Genomic DNA, 19,257 nt, shown 5'->3' with positions numbered 1-19,257 from the left:
ACAATGTTGCAAATGTCAGTGTCATGTTTGTCATTTATTATCATGTCTTGTCCCTGTGCTCCCCATTCTATTCGTTTCCCTCTGCTGGTCTTATTTGGTTCTTTCCCTCTTTCTATCCCTCTCTCTCCCCCTCCCTCTCTCACTCTCTCGCTCTCTCTTCTCTCTATCGTTCCGTTCCTGCTCCCAGCTGTTCCTATTCCCCTAATCATCATTTAGTCTTCCCACACATCCTTTCCCCTGATTAGAGTCCCTTTTATTCCTTTGTGTTCAGATGTCCCGTCGGTTCCTTGTTTAGTATTCACCATGCTGTGATTGCGTTTCGCCCTGTCCTGTCGTGTTTTTGCTGTGATTGTGTATCGCCCTGTCCTGTCGTGTTTTTGCCTTCATCAGATGCTGCGTGTGAGCAGGTGTCTCTGTCAACTACGGCCTGCGCCTACCCGGCGACCTGCAGTCTGTGGCCGCTTCTCCTGTTATTCCCTCTACAGACTAGAGGATTTCTGTTATTCCCTGTTTGGACTTGAATAAACTCTGTTTCTGTTAAGTCGCTTTATCCTCTTTCACCTGCATGACAGAAGGAACCGACCAAGGAATGGACCCAGCGACTTCAGACGCTCGTTACACTGTCGTCAGATCCAAGGAGCCATGCTCGAGACACGAGCAGGAATTCTGCTGCTCGCCATGCCGTGGAGAACCTGGCCGCTCAGGTTTCCGACCTTCTGGACAGTTCCAGAGTCTTCTCGTGCCACCTGTTACTTCCTGGCCTGCCGAGCCTCCAGAACCTAAATAACCCACCTTGCTACTCCGGGCAGCCCACTGAGTGTCCTTTCTCACGCAGTGTGAGATTGTGTTCTCTCTCCAACCCAACACATACTCTAGAGAGAGAGCTCGGGTTGCTTACGTCATTTCACTCCTTACTGGCCGGGCTCGAGAATGGGGCACAGCTATCTGGGAGGCAAGGGCTGATTGCTCTAACAAGTTCCAGAACTTTAAAGAGGAGATGATTCGGGTTTTTGACCGTTCAGTTTTTGGTAGGGAGGCTTCTAGGGTCCTGGCTTCCTTATGCCAAGGTGAACGGTCCATAACGGATTATTCTATTGAGTTTCGATCTTGCTGCCTCTAGTGAGTGGAACATGCTCGCTCGTTTTCTGGAGGGACTCCACGCAGTGGTTAAATGAGATTCTCTCCCGGGAGGTTCCTTCAGATGTGGACTCTTTGATTGCTCTCGCCATCCGCTAGAACAATCTTCGTCACCGGGCTCGTGGAAGAGAGCTATCAACGGTGTTTCCCTGCTCCGCAAACCATCTCCCTCCTCTGGCTTTGAGACTGAGCCCATGCAGCTGGGAGGGATTCGCATCTCGACTAAGGAGAGGGAACGGAGGATCACCAACCGCCTGTGCCTCTATTGCGGAGTTGCTGGACATTTTGTTAATTCATGTCCAGTAAGAGGCCAGAGCCCATCAGTAAGCGGAGGGCTACTGGTGAGCGCTACTACTCAGGTCTCTTCATCTAGATCTTGTACTACTATGTCGGTCCATCTACGCTGGACCGGTTCGGGTTACATGCAGTGCCTTGATTGACTCTGGGGCTGAGGGTTGTTTCATGGACGAAGCATGGGTTCGAAACATAACATTCCTTTCAGACCGTTAGACAAGCCTACGCCCATGTTTGCCTTAGATGGTAGTCATCTTCCCAGTATCAAATTTGAGACACTACCTTTAACTCTCACAGTATCTGGTAACCACAGTGAGACTATTTCTTTTTTGATTTTCCGTTCACCGTTTACACCTGTTGTTTTGGGTCATCCCTGGCTAGTATGTCATAATCCTTCTATTAATTGGTCTAGTAATTCTATCCTATCCTGGAACGTTTCTTGTCATGTGAAGTGTTTAATGTCTGCCATCCCTCCCGTTTCTTCTGTCCCTACTTCTCAGGAGGAACCTGGCGATTTGACAGGAGTGCCGGAGGAATATCATGATCTGCGCACGGTCTTCAGTCAGTCCCGAGCCAACTCCCTTCCTCCTCACCGGTCGTATGATTTCCTCCGTTGCCGCCCAGGATTCCTCCTCGAGTGCGCCAGGAGGCGCTCGGTGAGTGGGGGGGTACTGTCATGTTTGTCATTTATTATCATGTCTTGTCCCTGTGCTCCCCATTCTATTCGTTTCCCTCTGCTGGTCTTATTTGGTTCTTTCCCTCTTTCTATCCCTCTCTCTCCCCCTCCCTCTCTCACTCTCTCGCTCTCTCTTCTCTCTATCGTTCCGTTCCTGCTCCCAGCTGTTCCTATTCCCCTAATCATCATTTAGTCTTCCCACACCTGTTCCCGATCCTTTCCCCTGATTAGAGTCCCTATTTATTCCTTTGTGTTCCGTTCCTGTCCCGTCGGTTCCTTGTTTAGTATTCACCATGCTGTGATTGCGTTTCGCCCTGTCCTGTCGTGTTTTTGCTGTGATTGTGTATCGCCCTGTCCTGTCGTGTTTTTTGCCTTCATCAGATGCTGCGTGTGAGCAGGTGTCTCTGTCAACTACGGCCTGCGCCTACCCGAAGCGACCTGCAGTCTGTGGCCGCTTCTCCTGTTATTCCCCTCTACAGACTAGAGGATTTCTGTTATTCCCTGTTTGGACTTGAATAAACTCTGTTTCTGTTAAGTCGCTTTTGGGTCCTCTTTCACCTGCATGACAGTCAGAGAGACAGACAGCAAGGTTTGTACAAATCTCCACTGTTGAAAACTAAATGTTAGTCTAAAAGAAATGGGAGATAATGTCTAGATGCTTTTTACAGTGTAGATCTATATAGTATATCAATTGCCTGTCTGAGCTGATGAGACAGCGGGATGGAACAGAGTAAATGGGCATTTCAACATCATAGATTTAGCCGGGGATAACGTGTGGAATAGACATCGTCTGAAATGCGGTTTTAACCAATCAGCATCCAGGATTAGACCCACCCGTTGTATAAATTCCAATTATTTCACATAACTCCCTATGTTGAAACAAAATATTCAGAAGACAAAACCACTGTTGTCAATGGCAACCCTTTCTCAAGGCAATATTTGATTCGAAGAGTTTTCCCTCTTGAAACTGAAGTATGCAGAATTCAGATTATTTGTCTTCCCCCTTTCCTACTTTACAGTACATCAGTGTCTCTCATCTTCTCCAATGATATGGAAGGAATAACTTGATCATGAATTTAATTATGATTTACATTTGACAATCCCATTGATTCTCTTCATCTTCTAATATTTCAACATTCTCTTACAGTGTAAAGACCGACGCTGGGTCGAGAAGCAGGTACGGGGAGTTGACATTTAATGAGGAACAGACAAAGAGCAAGACAGGAGCAGCGTCAGCACACAACGACAAACGACAATCAATGCAGCAACGGGGAACAGAGATGAAGAACTAACAAATATAGGGGAGGTAATAAACAGGTGAGTCCAATAATACGCTGATACGTGTGACGGGGGAAGACAGGTGTGCGTAATGTTGGGGAGCCTGGCACTTTCGAGTGCCAAGGAGGGGAAGCGGGAACAGGCGTGACAGTTAGTCTTAAAGAGGTTGTTCACATTTATTGCCTGTCAAAATCAAATAAATGTAAAAAAGTGAGCTATCCCTTTAAGGTAATGAATATTCAGCCATGTAACCATGTCACAAACATTTGTCTGTAAAACAAAGTTAAGTACAGTGTATTCCTATGGTAAGTCATGCTGGTGGCTCTGCAGAGAGCCTGTGGAGGCCCTGGGGGACAGGCAGGCAGAGTGTGGGGTGATTAGAGTGGTCTGGGCTCACTGACAGGCTGACTGTGGATTAATGAGATCTATCCCAGCTCTGCTCCACAAACCCCGACTACCACTAGAGACTGAGCTATGAGAGCTAGAGATGCACCAGTCAACATACATCAGACAGCTAGGCCTACAGTAAATAATTACATATGTGAGGGAATTTGCCATCATTCTGGCCTAATGCCATGTCATGAAATTAATTCATGAGGGCAAGTCATTTTAACCAACCATAATGTCATCCAAGTGGGCTTCATTTATGAAATTATAATGTTAATCTTAATTTCTTATGCACGACAACATTTGAAAATGCTGCTTTTAGAGCATATGAGGATGAAAGATATTTTAGCTCTGGGAGAAGAAAAAGGTTTGACACAACTCCTACTAGAATTTTTAATCTGGCTTGACCTCAAATTGTAAGAATAAAGTTTAACGGACAAATAAAGGACCAAAGCAATTTCTTCAAACTTCCTTAGTATTCCAAATGCAAAGCCTACTCTATTTCATTCATAGATGTATAGTAACTGCTTAGGGAGAATGCTAAAGTAGTTTCACTACTATATGCTTCAATCTCTTTGTTATAGTTTCACACCCAATTGCATACCTAAATGTGTAATCAGACAACATAATCCAGATTGCACAATATCCAAGCATGTTCCCAATAGTGACGGGCTATACTGCTAGCATGATTAGGCGACGACTACAGTTATTTCTCCCTCAAATCAAGTCGGCCAAGCTACACTGCACATTTTAGGTTTACTGTCCCATCACCAAGGGTAGTCAAGAAGAAAAAAACTATTCAGTGCTTGGAAGTGGAAGTAAAATGTGTTTGTACTCACTTTAAATTTACTGTACATTACCAGTATTCATATTTTAAAACGAATATTCTAAAAGAGGCACCAGTACTGTTACAGAAGCAGAAGAACATTAGTGGTGCCCATACTATGTACCGGTGTGGACCGGGCCTAGTTAGGCAGGTGCCCATACTCTGTACCGGTGTGGACCGGGCCAAGTTAGGCAGGTGCCCATACTCTGTACCGGTGTGGACCGGGCCTAGTTAGGCAGGTGCCCATACTCTGTACCGGTGTGGACCGGGCCAAGTTAGGCAGGTGCCCATACTCTGTACCGGTGTGGACCGGGCCAAGTTAGGCAGGTGCCCATACTCTGTACCGGTGTGGACCGGGCCTAGTTAGGCAGGTGCCCATACTCTGTACCGGTGTGGACCGGGCCAAGTTAGGCAGGTGCCCATACTCTGTACCGGTGTGGACCGGGCCAAGTTAGGCAGGTGCCCATACTCTGTACCGGTGTGGACCGGGCCTAGTTAGGCAGGTGCCCATACTCTGTACCGGTGTGGACCGGGCCAAGTTAGGCAGGTGCCCATACTCTGTACCGGCGTGGACCGGGCCAAGTTAGGCACTGCCCATATTTCAATCGGCCAGGTTTCTGCTAACTGACCAAACAAGCTCTTTGAGAACAACAGCCATCACTCATCTGTCAGAAAGTGAATTGTGATTATTATTGATAATAATAATAATAATAATATTATTATCCTCTTCATTATACAGATAATTTCAAAGATTAAAAAATAAATGTTTTTAAAAAAGCACATGTCGTTCTTGGGCTGTCCAGGTTACATCCAACTCTGGTGGGCTGCACAAAGGTCTAGCCTGGCTACAACAGTCTCCTGAAAGTCAATCAAAAAGAGCCTTCACGTTCCATCCTAAGCCCCCTCCCCGCCACACCATTCTCAGCTCCTCTGATGCCCTGAAGCAGGCTTGAGTAGGGGGGAATCAGTGGTTGCATCCAGCAGTAAAATCATCAGGCCACATTCCCAGCTTCTCTGCTGACTTCATGGGTATATACACCTCAAACAACATGTAGCACCCAACTGGTTGAAGCCTGTGCCCATTTGATTTTGCTAGGGGGTACACATCAATAGTTGGGATAGTACTTCCTGGAGTGAACGATGCACTCAAAATGACAACAATCCTCTGTGTTCTCCAAGCATGTGCCATCTCCAGTTTCAAATAAAAACAAACGCTAGCTAGAATTGTCAATATTGTACTGTATTCAATATACCGTTGAATCAATATATAAATAATCAATCATTACTAAGCTAACAAAATAAAAAGTATATTCAATATTTTTTTATTCAAAAAAACACAGTAAAACAGTCAAATATTTACACATTTACAGGAGCTCTCTCCCTAGCTGGCCTCATGGCACCATGGCAACCTATAATAGTAAGGAATAAATTAATTACATTTACTTTCCTTCAAAACATTTTGTGGCTGAAAAGTTTATATTAAACCACTGCTGGTAAGAGTTCCTGGAGAGCTATCCTCCTGAAGGTTTTCACTCCAACCCCAATTGCAATTTACCTGAATCAGCTTATTAAGCAGCTAACTATTAGAATCAGGTGTGCTAGATTAGGGTTGGAGTGAAAACCTACAGGAAGGTAGCTCTACAGGAACAGGGTTGGAAAGCCCTGGCATAAATCAAAGCAATCCTCACTACAACACTGTGTCTCTAACCAAATCCTACTAGAAACATATTTCTTTGAGGGTCTGCTAAAGTAAGGCAGACAAAAACGGATTCTCAGAGTCTGGACCAAAGCAGCACATTCAATAATTCATAATTCATAAGCCCCATCACCAGCCTAGTTTTAAGGGGACACTGGATATATGAGTATCATAGCCAGACAGCTTAAAGCATCTCATGTCCCAGTATACTCAAACTGTCAACTGGAATTGGTGGCATTGGCAACTCAATTGTCCTTCCTTCACCAATTGATCAGTGACTATCATGAAAAAGCTGCACTAATCCATCCTTATTAGTTAATTAACAATGTCTCCAATAAGAAGCCATTGTAAAGATGAGTCATATTTACATGAAGAGGTCCTATAGGCTAGTTATTTTCCCTAGTTTCAATGTACAGTATAAATGTTGGTTCCATAAAATACTCACAACCCTTTAAAATGATGCATGTATTGTAATCTATGAAGAAAGACAAGCATGTGTAGTTAATTTTGAACCTTTATTGGAAAATAGAAATCGGAGGGGTAATCTACAGAGTAATAACTACTAACATGCCATTATAGTTTTTTTTTAATACAGTGAATGCATTTGTGATAAACAATACAACCAAAATCACTGATCACTTGCCTAAAGTTTGAACTTTCAACTTTGGTCACAAGCTATCTAGTCACCAACGGTTAAACTGCTGAATGACTCATTGAGTCTCCTCCAATAGAAAATTCTACATTTTAGGTAGCTTGGCCACTGTGAGTTGTGTGAGCAACCCATACTAGATTGTCACCACTTTCTCAGAGACCACTGATACAGGGAAGTTTCCCAACTCTGTGGAGGTAGAGGAGGGGCTGCACAATCCCAAAAATCATAGTGATGGAGTCAGAAATAGCGAATGAAAAACATCGCACAGCCTCATCGAGGACATTGTACAAAGACATAATTACCATCTCAGGGAGGTAATTCACCATCATAGCCACCAGGATAATCCAAATGATCTTAAACGCCCTCATCTTCATGCTGTTTGTCCTCTCCCTCTCTCTATCCCTGTCTCCCAGCCCAGGCTGTTTCAGAGCCCTGACAACTGACAAGCAGCAGAATGATACCACAAACAGCAGAATGAGGTCCTGAACCAAGATAGCATAGTTGAATAGGCTTATGAGTAAAGACAATTTAAGCAGAACCATACAGAACAAAGAGGACCCAAGAACAATCATCCAGGCAACACCACATCACCCCACCCTGTATCTGAGGAGTTTGTATTTCAGGAAGAAAACAGGTCGGACCACAGCCAGGTAGCGCTCCACACAGATGCAGCATTGAAACAGAGGTCGGCCAGTGTGCAATAAACCAATTGAAAATGGCTCAATATATGTAACTGCAGTTGTTTGGATGAGCTTGCAGAGAAATCTGACAAGAGCAAACAGGCAGTAGAGGATTTCAGACACGGTCAGGTTGAGAGTGAAGAACTGTGAGGCCATCGTTCCTCCCGCTCCGGTCACTATTAGCCACAGGACACACACATTGGTGGGGAGACCCAGGATGATGTTGATTGCACAGGATGCATTGTAGATGTTTACATTTACATTTAAGTCATTTAGCAGACGCTCTTATCCAGAGCGACTTACAAATTGGTGCATTCACCTTATGACATCCAGTGGAACAGTCACATTACAATAGTGCATCTAAATCTTAAAGGGGGGGGGGGGGGGGTGAGAGGGAATACTTATCCTATCCTAGGTATTCCTTAAAGAGGTGGGGTTTCAGGTGTCTCCGGAAGGTGGTGATTGACTCCGCTGTCCTGGCGTCGTGAGGGAGTTTGTTCCACCATTGGGGGGGCCAGAGCAGCGAACAGTTTTGACTGGGCTGAGCGGGAGCTGTACTCAGTGGTAGGGAGGCGAGCAGGCCAGAGGTGGATGAACGCAGTGCCCTTGTTTGGGTGTAGGGCCTGATCAGAGCCTGGAGGTACTGAGGTGCCGTTCCCCTCACAGATCCGTAGGCAAGCACCATGGTCTTTAGATGTTTAGATGTGTTCTAAACAATCAGCTACTGAAGAGCTGTTTGTTTTTGAGATATTCATGTCTTCCCCTTCTGTACTGGTGTGTGAGCGTCGATATTCTTCAACGATAAAGAGTTGTCATTCTGATTATTCCCTGTTGCAACAGCACAGTAAATCAGACAATCCAATTAACCAGGGTTCACTTCCATTTTAAGTCAGTCAATTCAAGACATGCATCAATATTGGCACAACATGATATGTGTTACTGTCACTCAATAACTACATTTACATGCACACAACTATTGTGAATACTCAAATGAATGTAACAGTTTGATTCAAATGTTTACATGCTTTTGCAAGAAGAACGATCTCCTTAATAATCCTGTTTGCATGAACACATCTGATAATCAGGCTACCTGATGGGACTGAAAAATACAGAAAATCATCAAAATAAACGTTCTATCACAGCGACCGTTTCCAATTTGTTGTTGCTAACTATAGCTAGTGGCTAGGTGACTAACACTAATGTTAGCTAGGTGGCAAATGTTAGCGAGGCTAGGGGTTAAGGTTAGAAGTTAGGTTAAAGGGTTAAGGTTAGGGTTAACTAACATGTTAAGTACTTGTAAAGTAGCTAAAAAGTTGTAATTAGTTGCAAGGTTGACTAATTAGCTAAAATTGTCCATGATGACATTCAAACACACAACCTTTGGGTTGCTTGCTAGACATTCCTATACCCACCCATCCATCCTGACCAGCCACTCACCTTTTGTTTTTGCCTTAAATAACCTTCTGCCTTCGTATCCAAACGTAACATATCATACTAATTTGAGTGTCCTTAAATGTACATTTACTATGTTACGTCCTAGTCTATGAGACCAGGTTGAATGCACAGCAGGAACTCTGATTAAGGTGTTTACATGTCCTATTATTCGAATGATTGATGAACAAATCTAGGTGTTGTAATCGCTGTATGCTTACTTTGATTATGACCTCACGCCGATTAAGATAATCAGAATAAGGCAGTTACATGACTAATGCCATACTCAGCCTATTCTTGCCATAATCAGTTTAATATCAAATTATTAGTGCACATCTATTGAAATGAATCAATTCAGCAAATATTGTTTCTTACATAAATATCTAAGTCAGAGCCAAAATGAACAAACCTGAGTGGATGAAGTTCTCTTCTTGTCTGGAAAGAGGCTTGAGTGCAGACAACACACCCTCACCCACACACTGACTTATACCCACAACCATGCCCTCACCCACACATCTGTAAATTGATACTGCCCATCAACTCATGTGATGGACAACATACACCTGGTATGCAAATGCATCCATTGGCTATGACAACACTTAGTGATATTAAGTATGATTCAAGAGAATATGCCGTGCCGTGTGGAATGTGTTATGAATACTGGGCCCCGACCAGAGTTTCTTCCTGTCCAGGTCATATGAAGTTAATCCTTTAAAACATTTTATACAGCAACTTATAATTTGAAAGATATCTTCCAACCAAAATACAACCTTAGTTTATTTCTCCACTTACCATGGCTGTAGTCGAATCCCCAATACTTTTTTTGAATACATTTGAATACATTGAATACATATTTCAAACATAAATAATATTTGATAGTCATTTTGTGAGTTGTCAGCATCACCATAGAGTCCCATTCATCCTGAAAACACCATTGAAAAAACACAGCAATACAACTAATCACTCTCAGATTTGAAGGTTTTTAAGTGTTTTTCTATGTACTGAGATAGAAAGTCATGAGTGAGAGGGGTAGACATAGATATGAAGTCGCAGGCAGTGGTTGAACCCATACCATAGGGGGCAATGTGTTGTCCAGAGGCAGCAGCACTACACTAGACCGCTAGACCAGACTCCGACAGAGAATTTAATGTTTTGATGTATCATAAAACCATTCAAAAGTGGATTAAACAGCAATAAAGTCAAATACCTAAGTAAGCAAAAATACATATCCATACACTGTCTTAGGGATTTGACCACAGCCAAGTACAATAAGTGAACAAATGTATGTAAGTTTGTATTTAAGGGTATTGTCATTTCATTAGACATCTATTTTTATGCTCATAAGTTGATTTTTCATGGAAATATGCACAAGTATTTCAAGTTAGGATTTGTCCATAGCTAAGTCTCTCTTTGTCTTCAGACTCGATAATGTGTGTCTCAAATGGCAAGTCCCTACATAGTGCACTAGTTTTGACCAAAATAACTGCACTATATATAGGGACTAAGGTGCCATTTGGGTCAGAACCTAGGAAACATGCCAGAGTTATGGCGTCCATTGGCCCTCAGTTGGCCCTCAGAAAATCATGTCTAAGGCACTTAAGGCATTTCGTTAAAGCCCTTCATTTGATGAGCAGATCACTTTAACTGTTCACTTTTTCAAAGCCCAATTGAACTATCCTGAAAAAGTGGACCTCATCCTGTATAAACACATTATGATATTGCATTGGATCAAACCGAGAAAATGGCGGATCGTTGAGCTCCTTAAGAAAGTCCATTATTCATTACAATAGCATAGGGAGAAGGACTTGCTTTGGCAAGTAGCCAGCTCTCATAATGTGGTAAATCTGCAGTGCTCACGGCGTATCATGGCGGCCCACTTAGTGTTGCTCAGAAGCATACATTTTCCTCCAGGGTGCGCGGCTCAGCGAGTTAGTTGAAAACCATGGAAGGCTTTTTTTTTTTACTGCAAATTGAAGATAACTAGCGCAAAACACACACACACACTCAAGTTCTGTTTTCACAGCAAAGTGAAAAAAAGCAACTCATTTATGTTTTTTCGGGAGGATAAAAATCCTGGTTGTTAAGGAGCTAGACAGCATCCGACGTGTTAATGTTAAATGCTAGGCTCATTATTGCAATGTATTCCATACCAATGTCCAACCCAAGTCACAGGTTTAGTTCACTACTTGCTACAAGATGCTGCTCTTCTGTCATCCTACAGAGCCAAAGAGTCACTCTCTGGCAGAGACGGGTCAAATCTATAATAAGGAAAGAGTCCGTCTTTTCTCCTGCACGTCAGTATTGTACATTCTCTGCATCTCCTATTCACAACAGCCCATTTCACTGACCAGCAAAAGGGCATATTTTAGGGCTGCATGTCTTGAATGACATGATTGACCAATGGGTTTGTTTCTGTGATTCCTCGCATCCTATTTGCCTCCTTCTGTCCATATTGGAGGAGAAGATCCAAGGTCCCTCGGCCCCAAATGCTTTAATGCGTTTTGAGAAGGAGGCGAGGAGAGCCGTTGCGAGGAATCCAGTGAGTGTCCTTGGATGACCTTTGCTCAAGGGAGTATGTATTGCATCATTAACACTCTGTTATATAACAACACTCTCCAGCTAAAGCTGTCCTGCGTTCATACATGCATTAATCACCATCCTTATTACATTTCACATCCCATTACACTCTAATGCAAGGCATGAATAAAACATGAGAAGGAAACACAAATGCCTATTTGTCACTGTAATTTCCCAATGCCAAACGTTTCAATGTGTTTTCCCCCGTGGAGTTTAGGGACGGCACTCACTTAAAGACGTTATGTTTGAATCACAAATAAATCAAGTTAAAACAAATCTAAAACCAGAGAAACCATTTTGTTTAAAGGTGCTGGAACATGGATGCTATAGTCTAGTATGCTATTGGGTTGTGCTGCATTTCACTCAATAACATTTTCAGGTCTATTTCTGGTGTTTTTCCAACCATGTTTCTTTCTTCCATGTTTGCACAAGATATGACAAAGCCAGAGCAAATGATCTGTCTGAGGTTTTCCGATAACAGGTAAAATCTCAAACAATACAGACCAAAAAACACTGACAATTCATACAACAGACTACATGCCTGACTTGAGCATTGCATGGTGGATAGGCTCAGTCAAGGGGATCCACCGAATCTCTGAATCTCCACAAGGCCTGCCCTGTCAATCCTCATGTTTCATATATAAAACCGACCGCCCCTTTGCCATCGCTGCAAGATTTTGCTCCCAAGTCTGAGAAAGATATCAGCAAAGTAGATAGATAAGGCTCTGCTGCTTTTGTATCTGATGAACAAGAATGAACATTACCCGATGAACATTACCCCAGGCTTTAGATTTTAATCTAACCAGTCTCTCAAAATGAAGTTATCACAGTCCCTCATTTTCTGTGCCTACAATAAACTAAAATTGCTCCTTTAAGATCGAGAGCCCCAAACAATGAACGATGTTTTTAATGATTGTTAATATCAAGAAGAGCGTTAGACTACAGTCACCAGGCTGGTCTCATAGATTAGATGTAACATACTGTAGTAACCGTAAACGTGGGACAATCAAATTGGTATGATATGTTGCGTTTGGTATGGTTACATAAGACAGAAGCTTACATAAGGAAAAAACTAAAGGAGGGTGCTACTTTGCAACTACTTAGCTAACTCTTCCCCTAACCTTAATTTAACCTAACTCCTAACGCGAACCTTCACCCTAACCTTAACCCTTTAACCTAACCCTAACCCTAACCTTAACCCTGGCCTTAACTGTAACCCTCACCTTAACCCCTAAACCCTAGCCTAGCTACCGTTGGACACCAAGCTAACGTTAGCCACAAGAAATTGGAATTCGTAACATATCATACTAAATGGATGATGGACATCAACAAATTAATACATACATATGAAATGTAACATATCATACTAAATGGAGAGTCTCGGATTTACAGAATAATACCAAATACTCTGAGACCACGTTGCAGACATATACAGTTTTTGCAAGGAGGCCATTTGAAAAACCATGAAAGCAAATCCTTTGTGTGACCATCTTATTAATAGCATAAATTGTACTCACCATTTTTGTCTGCACGGCGAAATATCTGGAAATGAAAAAACAACAAACATTAAATGAAACAATCGACATAATTCATGTTTAAAGCAAATAACAACACGGTGAAACATGCAGTAAAAGTGCCACAAAAAATCTGGAAAACTGCATTGTGCGGATAATTATACACAAAATATAAGGGTGAGATTGTACCTTGACAAATAAACCAGGATGGAAAAGAACTGTGAGGCACGTTAGGAAGACAATGTATGTATGATTCATAGACCATGTATAATATCATGATGCATGTTTTGGTATGCTGCATTTGTGCACAAGAAAACATTAAAGATTATCTATAATATCTGCAAGCATTTTTTTTATATCTGAGAGAGATGTCATCTCAGGAAATGATGATGTTAAATGTTTAGCAGGATGCAGCTCTGGATGAAAGTTGGTCATTTGCTAGGCAAATGATTCTTGGTCATTTGAGGAACATTGGTCTTTTACCAGGCAACTGTAATGGCTGTTGGTGGAAGAAGGTGAGGACCAAGGTGCAGCGTGGTACGTGTTCATGTTTCTTTATTGACACTGAACACTAAATACAAAAATAACAAAGGGAATAACCGAAACAGTCCTGAAAGGTGAAAAACACTAAACAGAAAACATAGAAAATGAACATAGAATGCCCACCCTAGTCATACCCTGGCCTAACCAAAATAGAGAATAAAAACCTATCTATGGCCAGGGCGTGACAGCAACACTGTAATCGAGCTGTTCTGGAAAGGTTGCCTAAGCACTCAACCTGGTCTCAGAGCAAAACATATTAGATTTGACTCAAATCTGTGCCATTCCATTTTGTATGATATGCACTTTACGTTTGGTTACATTACATTGCCCTACCAATGTAATAGCAGTCGTACAATATGATATGAATTATAGGATGTATAGTATCCTACGTCTTGATCGCACCAGTTTGCTTTGACACATTTAGTATGATATATTACGTTCGACTGCTTTAGTATGATATATTATGTTCGACTGATTTAGTGTGATATATTACGTTCAACTGATTTAGCATAATATATGACATTTGACTGCTTTAGTATGATATATGACATTTGACTGCTTTAGTATGATATATTACGTTTGACTGTTGTAGTATGATATGCTACGTTAGGTTTTGGGTTAGGATTTAAAGGGCTAGTTTACATGCTAAGTATTTGTAAAGCATTTCCAAAGATGCTAAAGTTGTCCGTGATGAGATTCAAACCCGCAACCTTTGGGTTGCTAGACATTTGCGTTATGCACCTACCCATCCACCCAGACCAACCACCCTTCTTTTTGTTTTCACCATTAAGTAACCTATTGTCATACCAAACGTAACATATCATATTAATTAGAGTGTCCAGGATTTATGTCGGCCAATGTAACGTAACCTAATGTAAAGTTAAAAAATGATACTAAATGGAGTGGCACTGATTTTGTCAAATACAATACTTTTCACTCTGAGACCAGGCTGAAGCACCGGCAGGGAACATATTTGCACAAATGAGGGTCGAATGTTGTGTTTGCACTTCTGGTCCAATCAGACCCTTCATCAAGTGTTACGTTAGTGACACTTTGTACAATTAAATCAGCTCTATAGCCATTGAAACTCCTATGTGTATATAAGTCAGAGCAAAATCCACTAAAAGACCTAGAGTCCTGTCACGCCCTGGCCTAGGTAGTCTTGGAGTTGGCGAAACGAGCACGGCGGTGCGGTAGGAAGCCCGAGAGGCAGCCCCAAAAATGTCTTGGGGGAAGGCACACAGGGAGTATGGCGAAGCCAGGTAGGAGACCTGCGCCAACTTCCTGTGCTTACCGGAGAGCGAGAGAGACCGGGCAGGCACTGTGTTATGCTGTGGAGCGCACGGTGTCTCCAGTGCGGGTACATAGCCCGGTGCGGTACATTCCAGCTCCTCGTATCGGCCGGGCTAGAGTGGGCATCGAGCCAGGTAAGGTTGGGCAGGCTCGGTGCTCAAGAGCTCCAGTGCGCCTGCACGGTCCGGTCTATCCATTGTCACCTACACGCACCAGCCCTCCGGTAGCAGCCCCCCACACCAGGCTTCCTGTGTGCGTGTCCAGAGTCCAGTACTCCCTGTTTCTCCTCCCCGCACTCGCCCTGAGGTGCGTGTCCTCGACCCAGTACCACCAGTGCCGGCACCACGCACCAGGCCTACAGTGCGCCTCACCTGTCCAGAGCTGCTAGAGTCTCCCGCCTGTCCAGAGCTGCTAGAGTCTCCTGCCTGTCCAGAGCTGCTAGAGTCTCCCGCCTGTCCAGAGCTGCTAGAGTCTCCCGCCTGTCCAGAGCTGCTAGAGTCTCCCGCCTGTCCAGAGCTGCCAGAGCTGCCAGTCTGCAAGGAGCCGCCAGAGCCGCCAGTCTGCGAGGAGCCGCCAGAGCCGCCAGTCTGCAAGGCGCCGCCAGTCTGCAAGGAGCCGCCAGAGCCGCCAGTCTGCCAGGATCTTCCAGAGCCACCAGTCTGCCCGGATCTGCCAGAGCCGCCATTCAGCCAGGATCTTCCAGAGCCGCCATTCAGCCAGGATCTGCCAGAGCCGCCATTCAGCCAGGATCTGCCAGAGCTGCCAGTCAGCCAGGATCTGCCAGAGCCGTCAGTCAGCCAGGATCTGCCAGAGCCATCAGTCAGCCAGAAGCTGCCAGAGCCGTCAACCAGCCTGAGCTACCTCTCAGTCCTGGGCTGCCCCTCAGTCCTGGGCTGCCCCTCAGTCCTGAGCTGCCCTCAGTCCTGAGCTACACCTCAGTCCGGAGCTGCCCCTCAGTCCGGAGGAGTTTGTTTAGTGGAGTGGGGCCCTTTTGTAGGGTTGCAAATCCTAGGTCGGCGGCGAGGGTCGCCGTTCCTAGGAAGATACTAAAGCGGACAAAGACTATGGTGGAGTGGGGTCCACGTCCTGCGCCAGAGCCGCCACCGTGGACAGACGCCCACCTAGACCCTCCCCTATGGATTTAGGTGTGCGGCCGGGAGTCCGGCCGGGGGGTGTACTGTCACGCCCTGGCCTTAGTTATCTTTGTTTTCTTTATTATTTTGGTTAGGTCAGGGTGTGACATGGGGGATTTATGTGTTTTGTCTGGTCTTCGAGGTTTTGTATATTTATGGGGCGGTGTCCTGTCTAGGTAGTTTTGTATGTCTATGGTTGCCTCGATTGGTTCTCAATTAGAGGCAGCTGTCTATCGTTGTCTCTGATTGGGAACCATATTTAGGCAGCCATATTCTGTGGGTACTTTGTGGGGGATTGTCTTCTGTCTTTGTGTCATTGCACCAGATAGGACTGTTTCGGTTTTTACTTTTGTTGTTTATGTATTTTGTAGTGTTCTCGTTTATCGTCAATATTAAAGATGTTTAACACTAACCACGCTGCATTTTGCTCCTCCTCTCCTTCGACGGAATAAAGCCTTTACAAGTCCAATGGTTGGCTGAGTGCAGTATTGAGCTTTGCACACAGGTTCATAATGGCTACCTATCAAACACACTCGGCTGTGGAGCCAAGACATGCACTGCTGGGTGTCCATTTAAAACAACAGTATACCTTCATTCAAGTGAGATCTACTGAGCATCCCATAGTAAATAACTGTCTCAGAAAACACCTAAGACCAGCTCCTTAACTCCCAACATTGTTCAACTCTAGCTTAATGGCTGGTACCCACTGGGCACACACTGGTTGAATCAATGTTGTTTCCACATCATTTTAATGAAATGACTGTGAACCAACGTGGAATAAACATTGAATTGGAGGCTGTGCCCAGTGGGTACGTTCTAATGGTTGATATGTCCTGCTAGCTATTTTGGGGTGCCTATAAAGAATATGTCAAACTCATTCTGTGGAGGGCTGAGTGTCTGTGGTTTTTGCTCCAACCTTGTACTTGATTGATGAATTAAGGCCACTCATTAGTAATGAACTCCCCTCACCTGGTGGTCTAGGTCTTAATTGAAAGGAAAAAACAAAAACCTGCAGATACTTGGCCCTCTGTGGAATGAGTTTGACACCCCTGCTATAAGACTTGAGTTTAATTTCAATTCAGTCCATTCAGGAAGTAAACTGAAATCCCAAATCCAATTGCCATTGCTTTTCAATGAGGAGTATTGTAATTGTAAGTGGAATTTCAGTTTTCTTCATGACTTGAAGTGGAGTTGACCCCAACCCTGGTACATGTCTATGTAAATTACATCTGAACTGTCCTATAAAAGGTTGTCTAAGCATCTCACAGTGCAGGTCTCAGAAACCTCCTGCGGACATTTTTGTCCATGTCATGAGGGGCTGATATGCTATCTACCAACTGACCCTCAGACATTCCACATGGTGACAAACTGTGAGCCTGTCCCGCTGATCCTTATCCAGGTCAACAGAATATACCCCAATTTAGGGTTTTAACCACTCACACAACATGAGTCCTTCAGATGGAAATATTAAGCTCCAAACGAAAATTGTGTTGTGCAACATGTCTTGAAGCTTGTTTATCATAAACTCTTACTAGCCTACTCAGCAAAATTTAGTGAGCCAACCTGGAAACCTTCAGCGCAATGTGCATCACCGCCAATAAAATCATAGAGAGAGGCAGAGGAAACTATTCAATCCGTATTGCGGAAGTTCAGAGTTACAGCGTAATTGAAATTGAAATGTAATGTCTCAGAGTTTGTGGAGGCTGCATTTCAGGTAAATGCTGCATGTCGGCTCAATCAGAAAGACCTTTACATGTCCATCACGCAACCTGTAACGCTTCAGCGACAGAGATTGAATAGAACCCCTTAATCAACTCTCCTGAGTCCTTTGAGAAGAAGGCAGAATAAATAAGTAGGAACATTTCCCTGCGACACTGTACTGAGAGTGCAGAGTCGTTCCCTCAATAAATCACAGGGAAAACTAAACGAGGGGGAAAACAACCACTGTAAGCATCAGGCATAAAGAGTTCCCACATTCACTGTGCCGTTCAACTGAACTATTGTTCTGCCAATTGCACGTAGGGGAGGGGATCACACACAGATGCACGAACGCTTACACGTAGAAGTACAAAGGCTTACACACTGAAGAAGGCTCTTTACTGTAGCCAAAATGTCTGTATACAATCCCATCCCCATGTGCAGTGAAAATCGTTTTAAACATGGAGAAATGAATAAACTCTTTGCTACATCGTTCATATGCAGACCTAGCCTACAGTACTATTTATCTTTAACATATTCATACTTACTGGTTTTTACACACCTACTAACCCTTTGTTCACTTTTTATTAGTCATTAATTATCCTGATTAGTGGAACCCTAAGCCCCAATGTATTGGATAGTCCCGTATAGATTGTCTCTAGTCTACATGTTTAAACGTTCAACAAACTATCAAATGCAACTCTAATGCGATGCAGTAAATAGCTTGCTAGTGTTAAGGTTGAAGCAGCAAAATGTGACAACTGTGAAAGAGTTGTGAAGACTTTCACTAGGCACTTTGAACTTATTGCCCACAAACCCTAAGATATCATTAACGCCCCGCCATGGTAGGCTATTTGTTGGGCTTGGTTTTATTATTTTACTCTTACTGTTGCTGTCATGACAAAAATATTGTTGTTTTCTGTTCTGGATATAGACTGAGGCGTGACTCTGGGTCCCTCAGAACTTGCTTCTCCTTTGTGGACATCGCATTAAATCTCTGGTTGTCGATCTCTTCTTTGGTTCAACACACACTGTAGACTCCACACAAATTTCCTGGATCAATCCATTTCCAACTGACTTTGGCGTTACCGGCAGCCAGATTGTAAACATCTCCTGCGGTGGTGATAGAATTATCCAGACCACATAAACTGAGGTGAGACAGTTTTGCCTTTTGCATTTACTGTGATGGTTTTTTTCGGCTTCAACTGCTTAATCTAGCTGGAAAACAATACATGTGTTGATAAAGCAATAACAGCATGTGCATTCAAGTGAATTGTTAGTTCTGCCAACTGTGCTTTAAATGGGTTGGTCTTTGTCAAGCTGGAGAACATTAAATTAGCAACCCTGTCGGGTTGATATGGTTAGACGGCAAGCACAGATTGTTCTATGCGTGTAAACTGCTCAATGTGCACTCATTAGGATACAGTAGTGCAGGATAGATG

The 19,257-nt window shown here is 43.5% G+C and overlaps 1 protein-coding gene across 1 annotated transcript in view; it reads right to left on the bottom strand.

Annotated features, from left to right (window-relative positions):
* LOC124021814 (N-terminal EF-hand calcium-binding protein 1-like) overlaps positions 1–19,257 on the bottom strand; it is a 39,472-nt gene that overhangs the window by 18,235 nt on the left and 1,980 nt on the right. The window contains exon 2 of the mRNA XM_046336942.1: positions 13,152–13,176. Within this exon, the coding sequence (XP_046192898.1) occupies positions 13,152–13,176 (25 nt within the window). The remainder of the gene's footprint in view (positions 1–13,151; positions 13,177–19,257) is intronic.

This window comes from Oncorhynchus gorbuscha, linkage group LG03, assembly GCF_021184085.1.
Source record: "Oncorhynchus gorbuscha isolate QuinsamMale2020 ecotype Even-year linkage group LG03, OgorEven_v1.0, whole genome shotgun sequence".
NCBI classification, from domain to species: Eukaryota; Metazoa; Chordata; class Actinopteri; order Salmoniformes; family Salmonidae; genus Oncorhynchus; species Oncorhynchus gorbuscha.
Note: the sequence above shows the minus strand (reverse complement) of the source record. Positions and strands in the feature narration are given on the sequence as shown.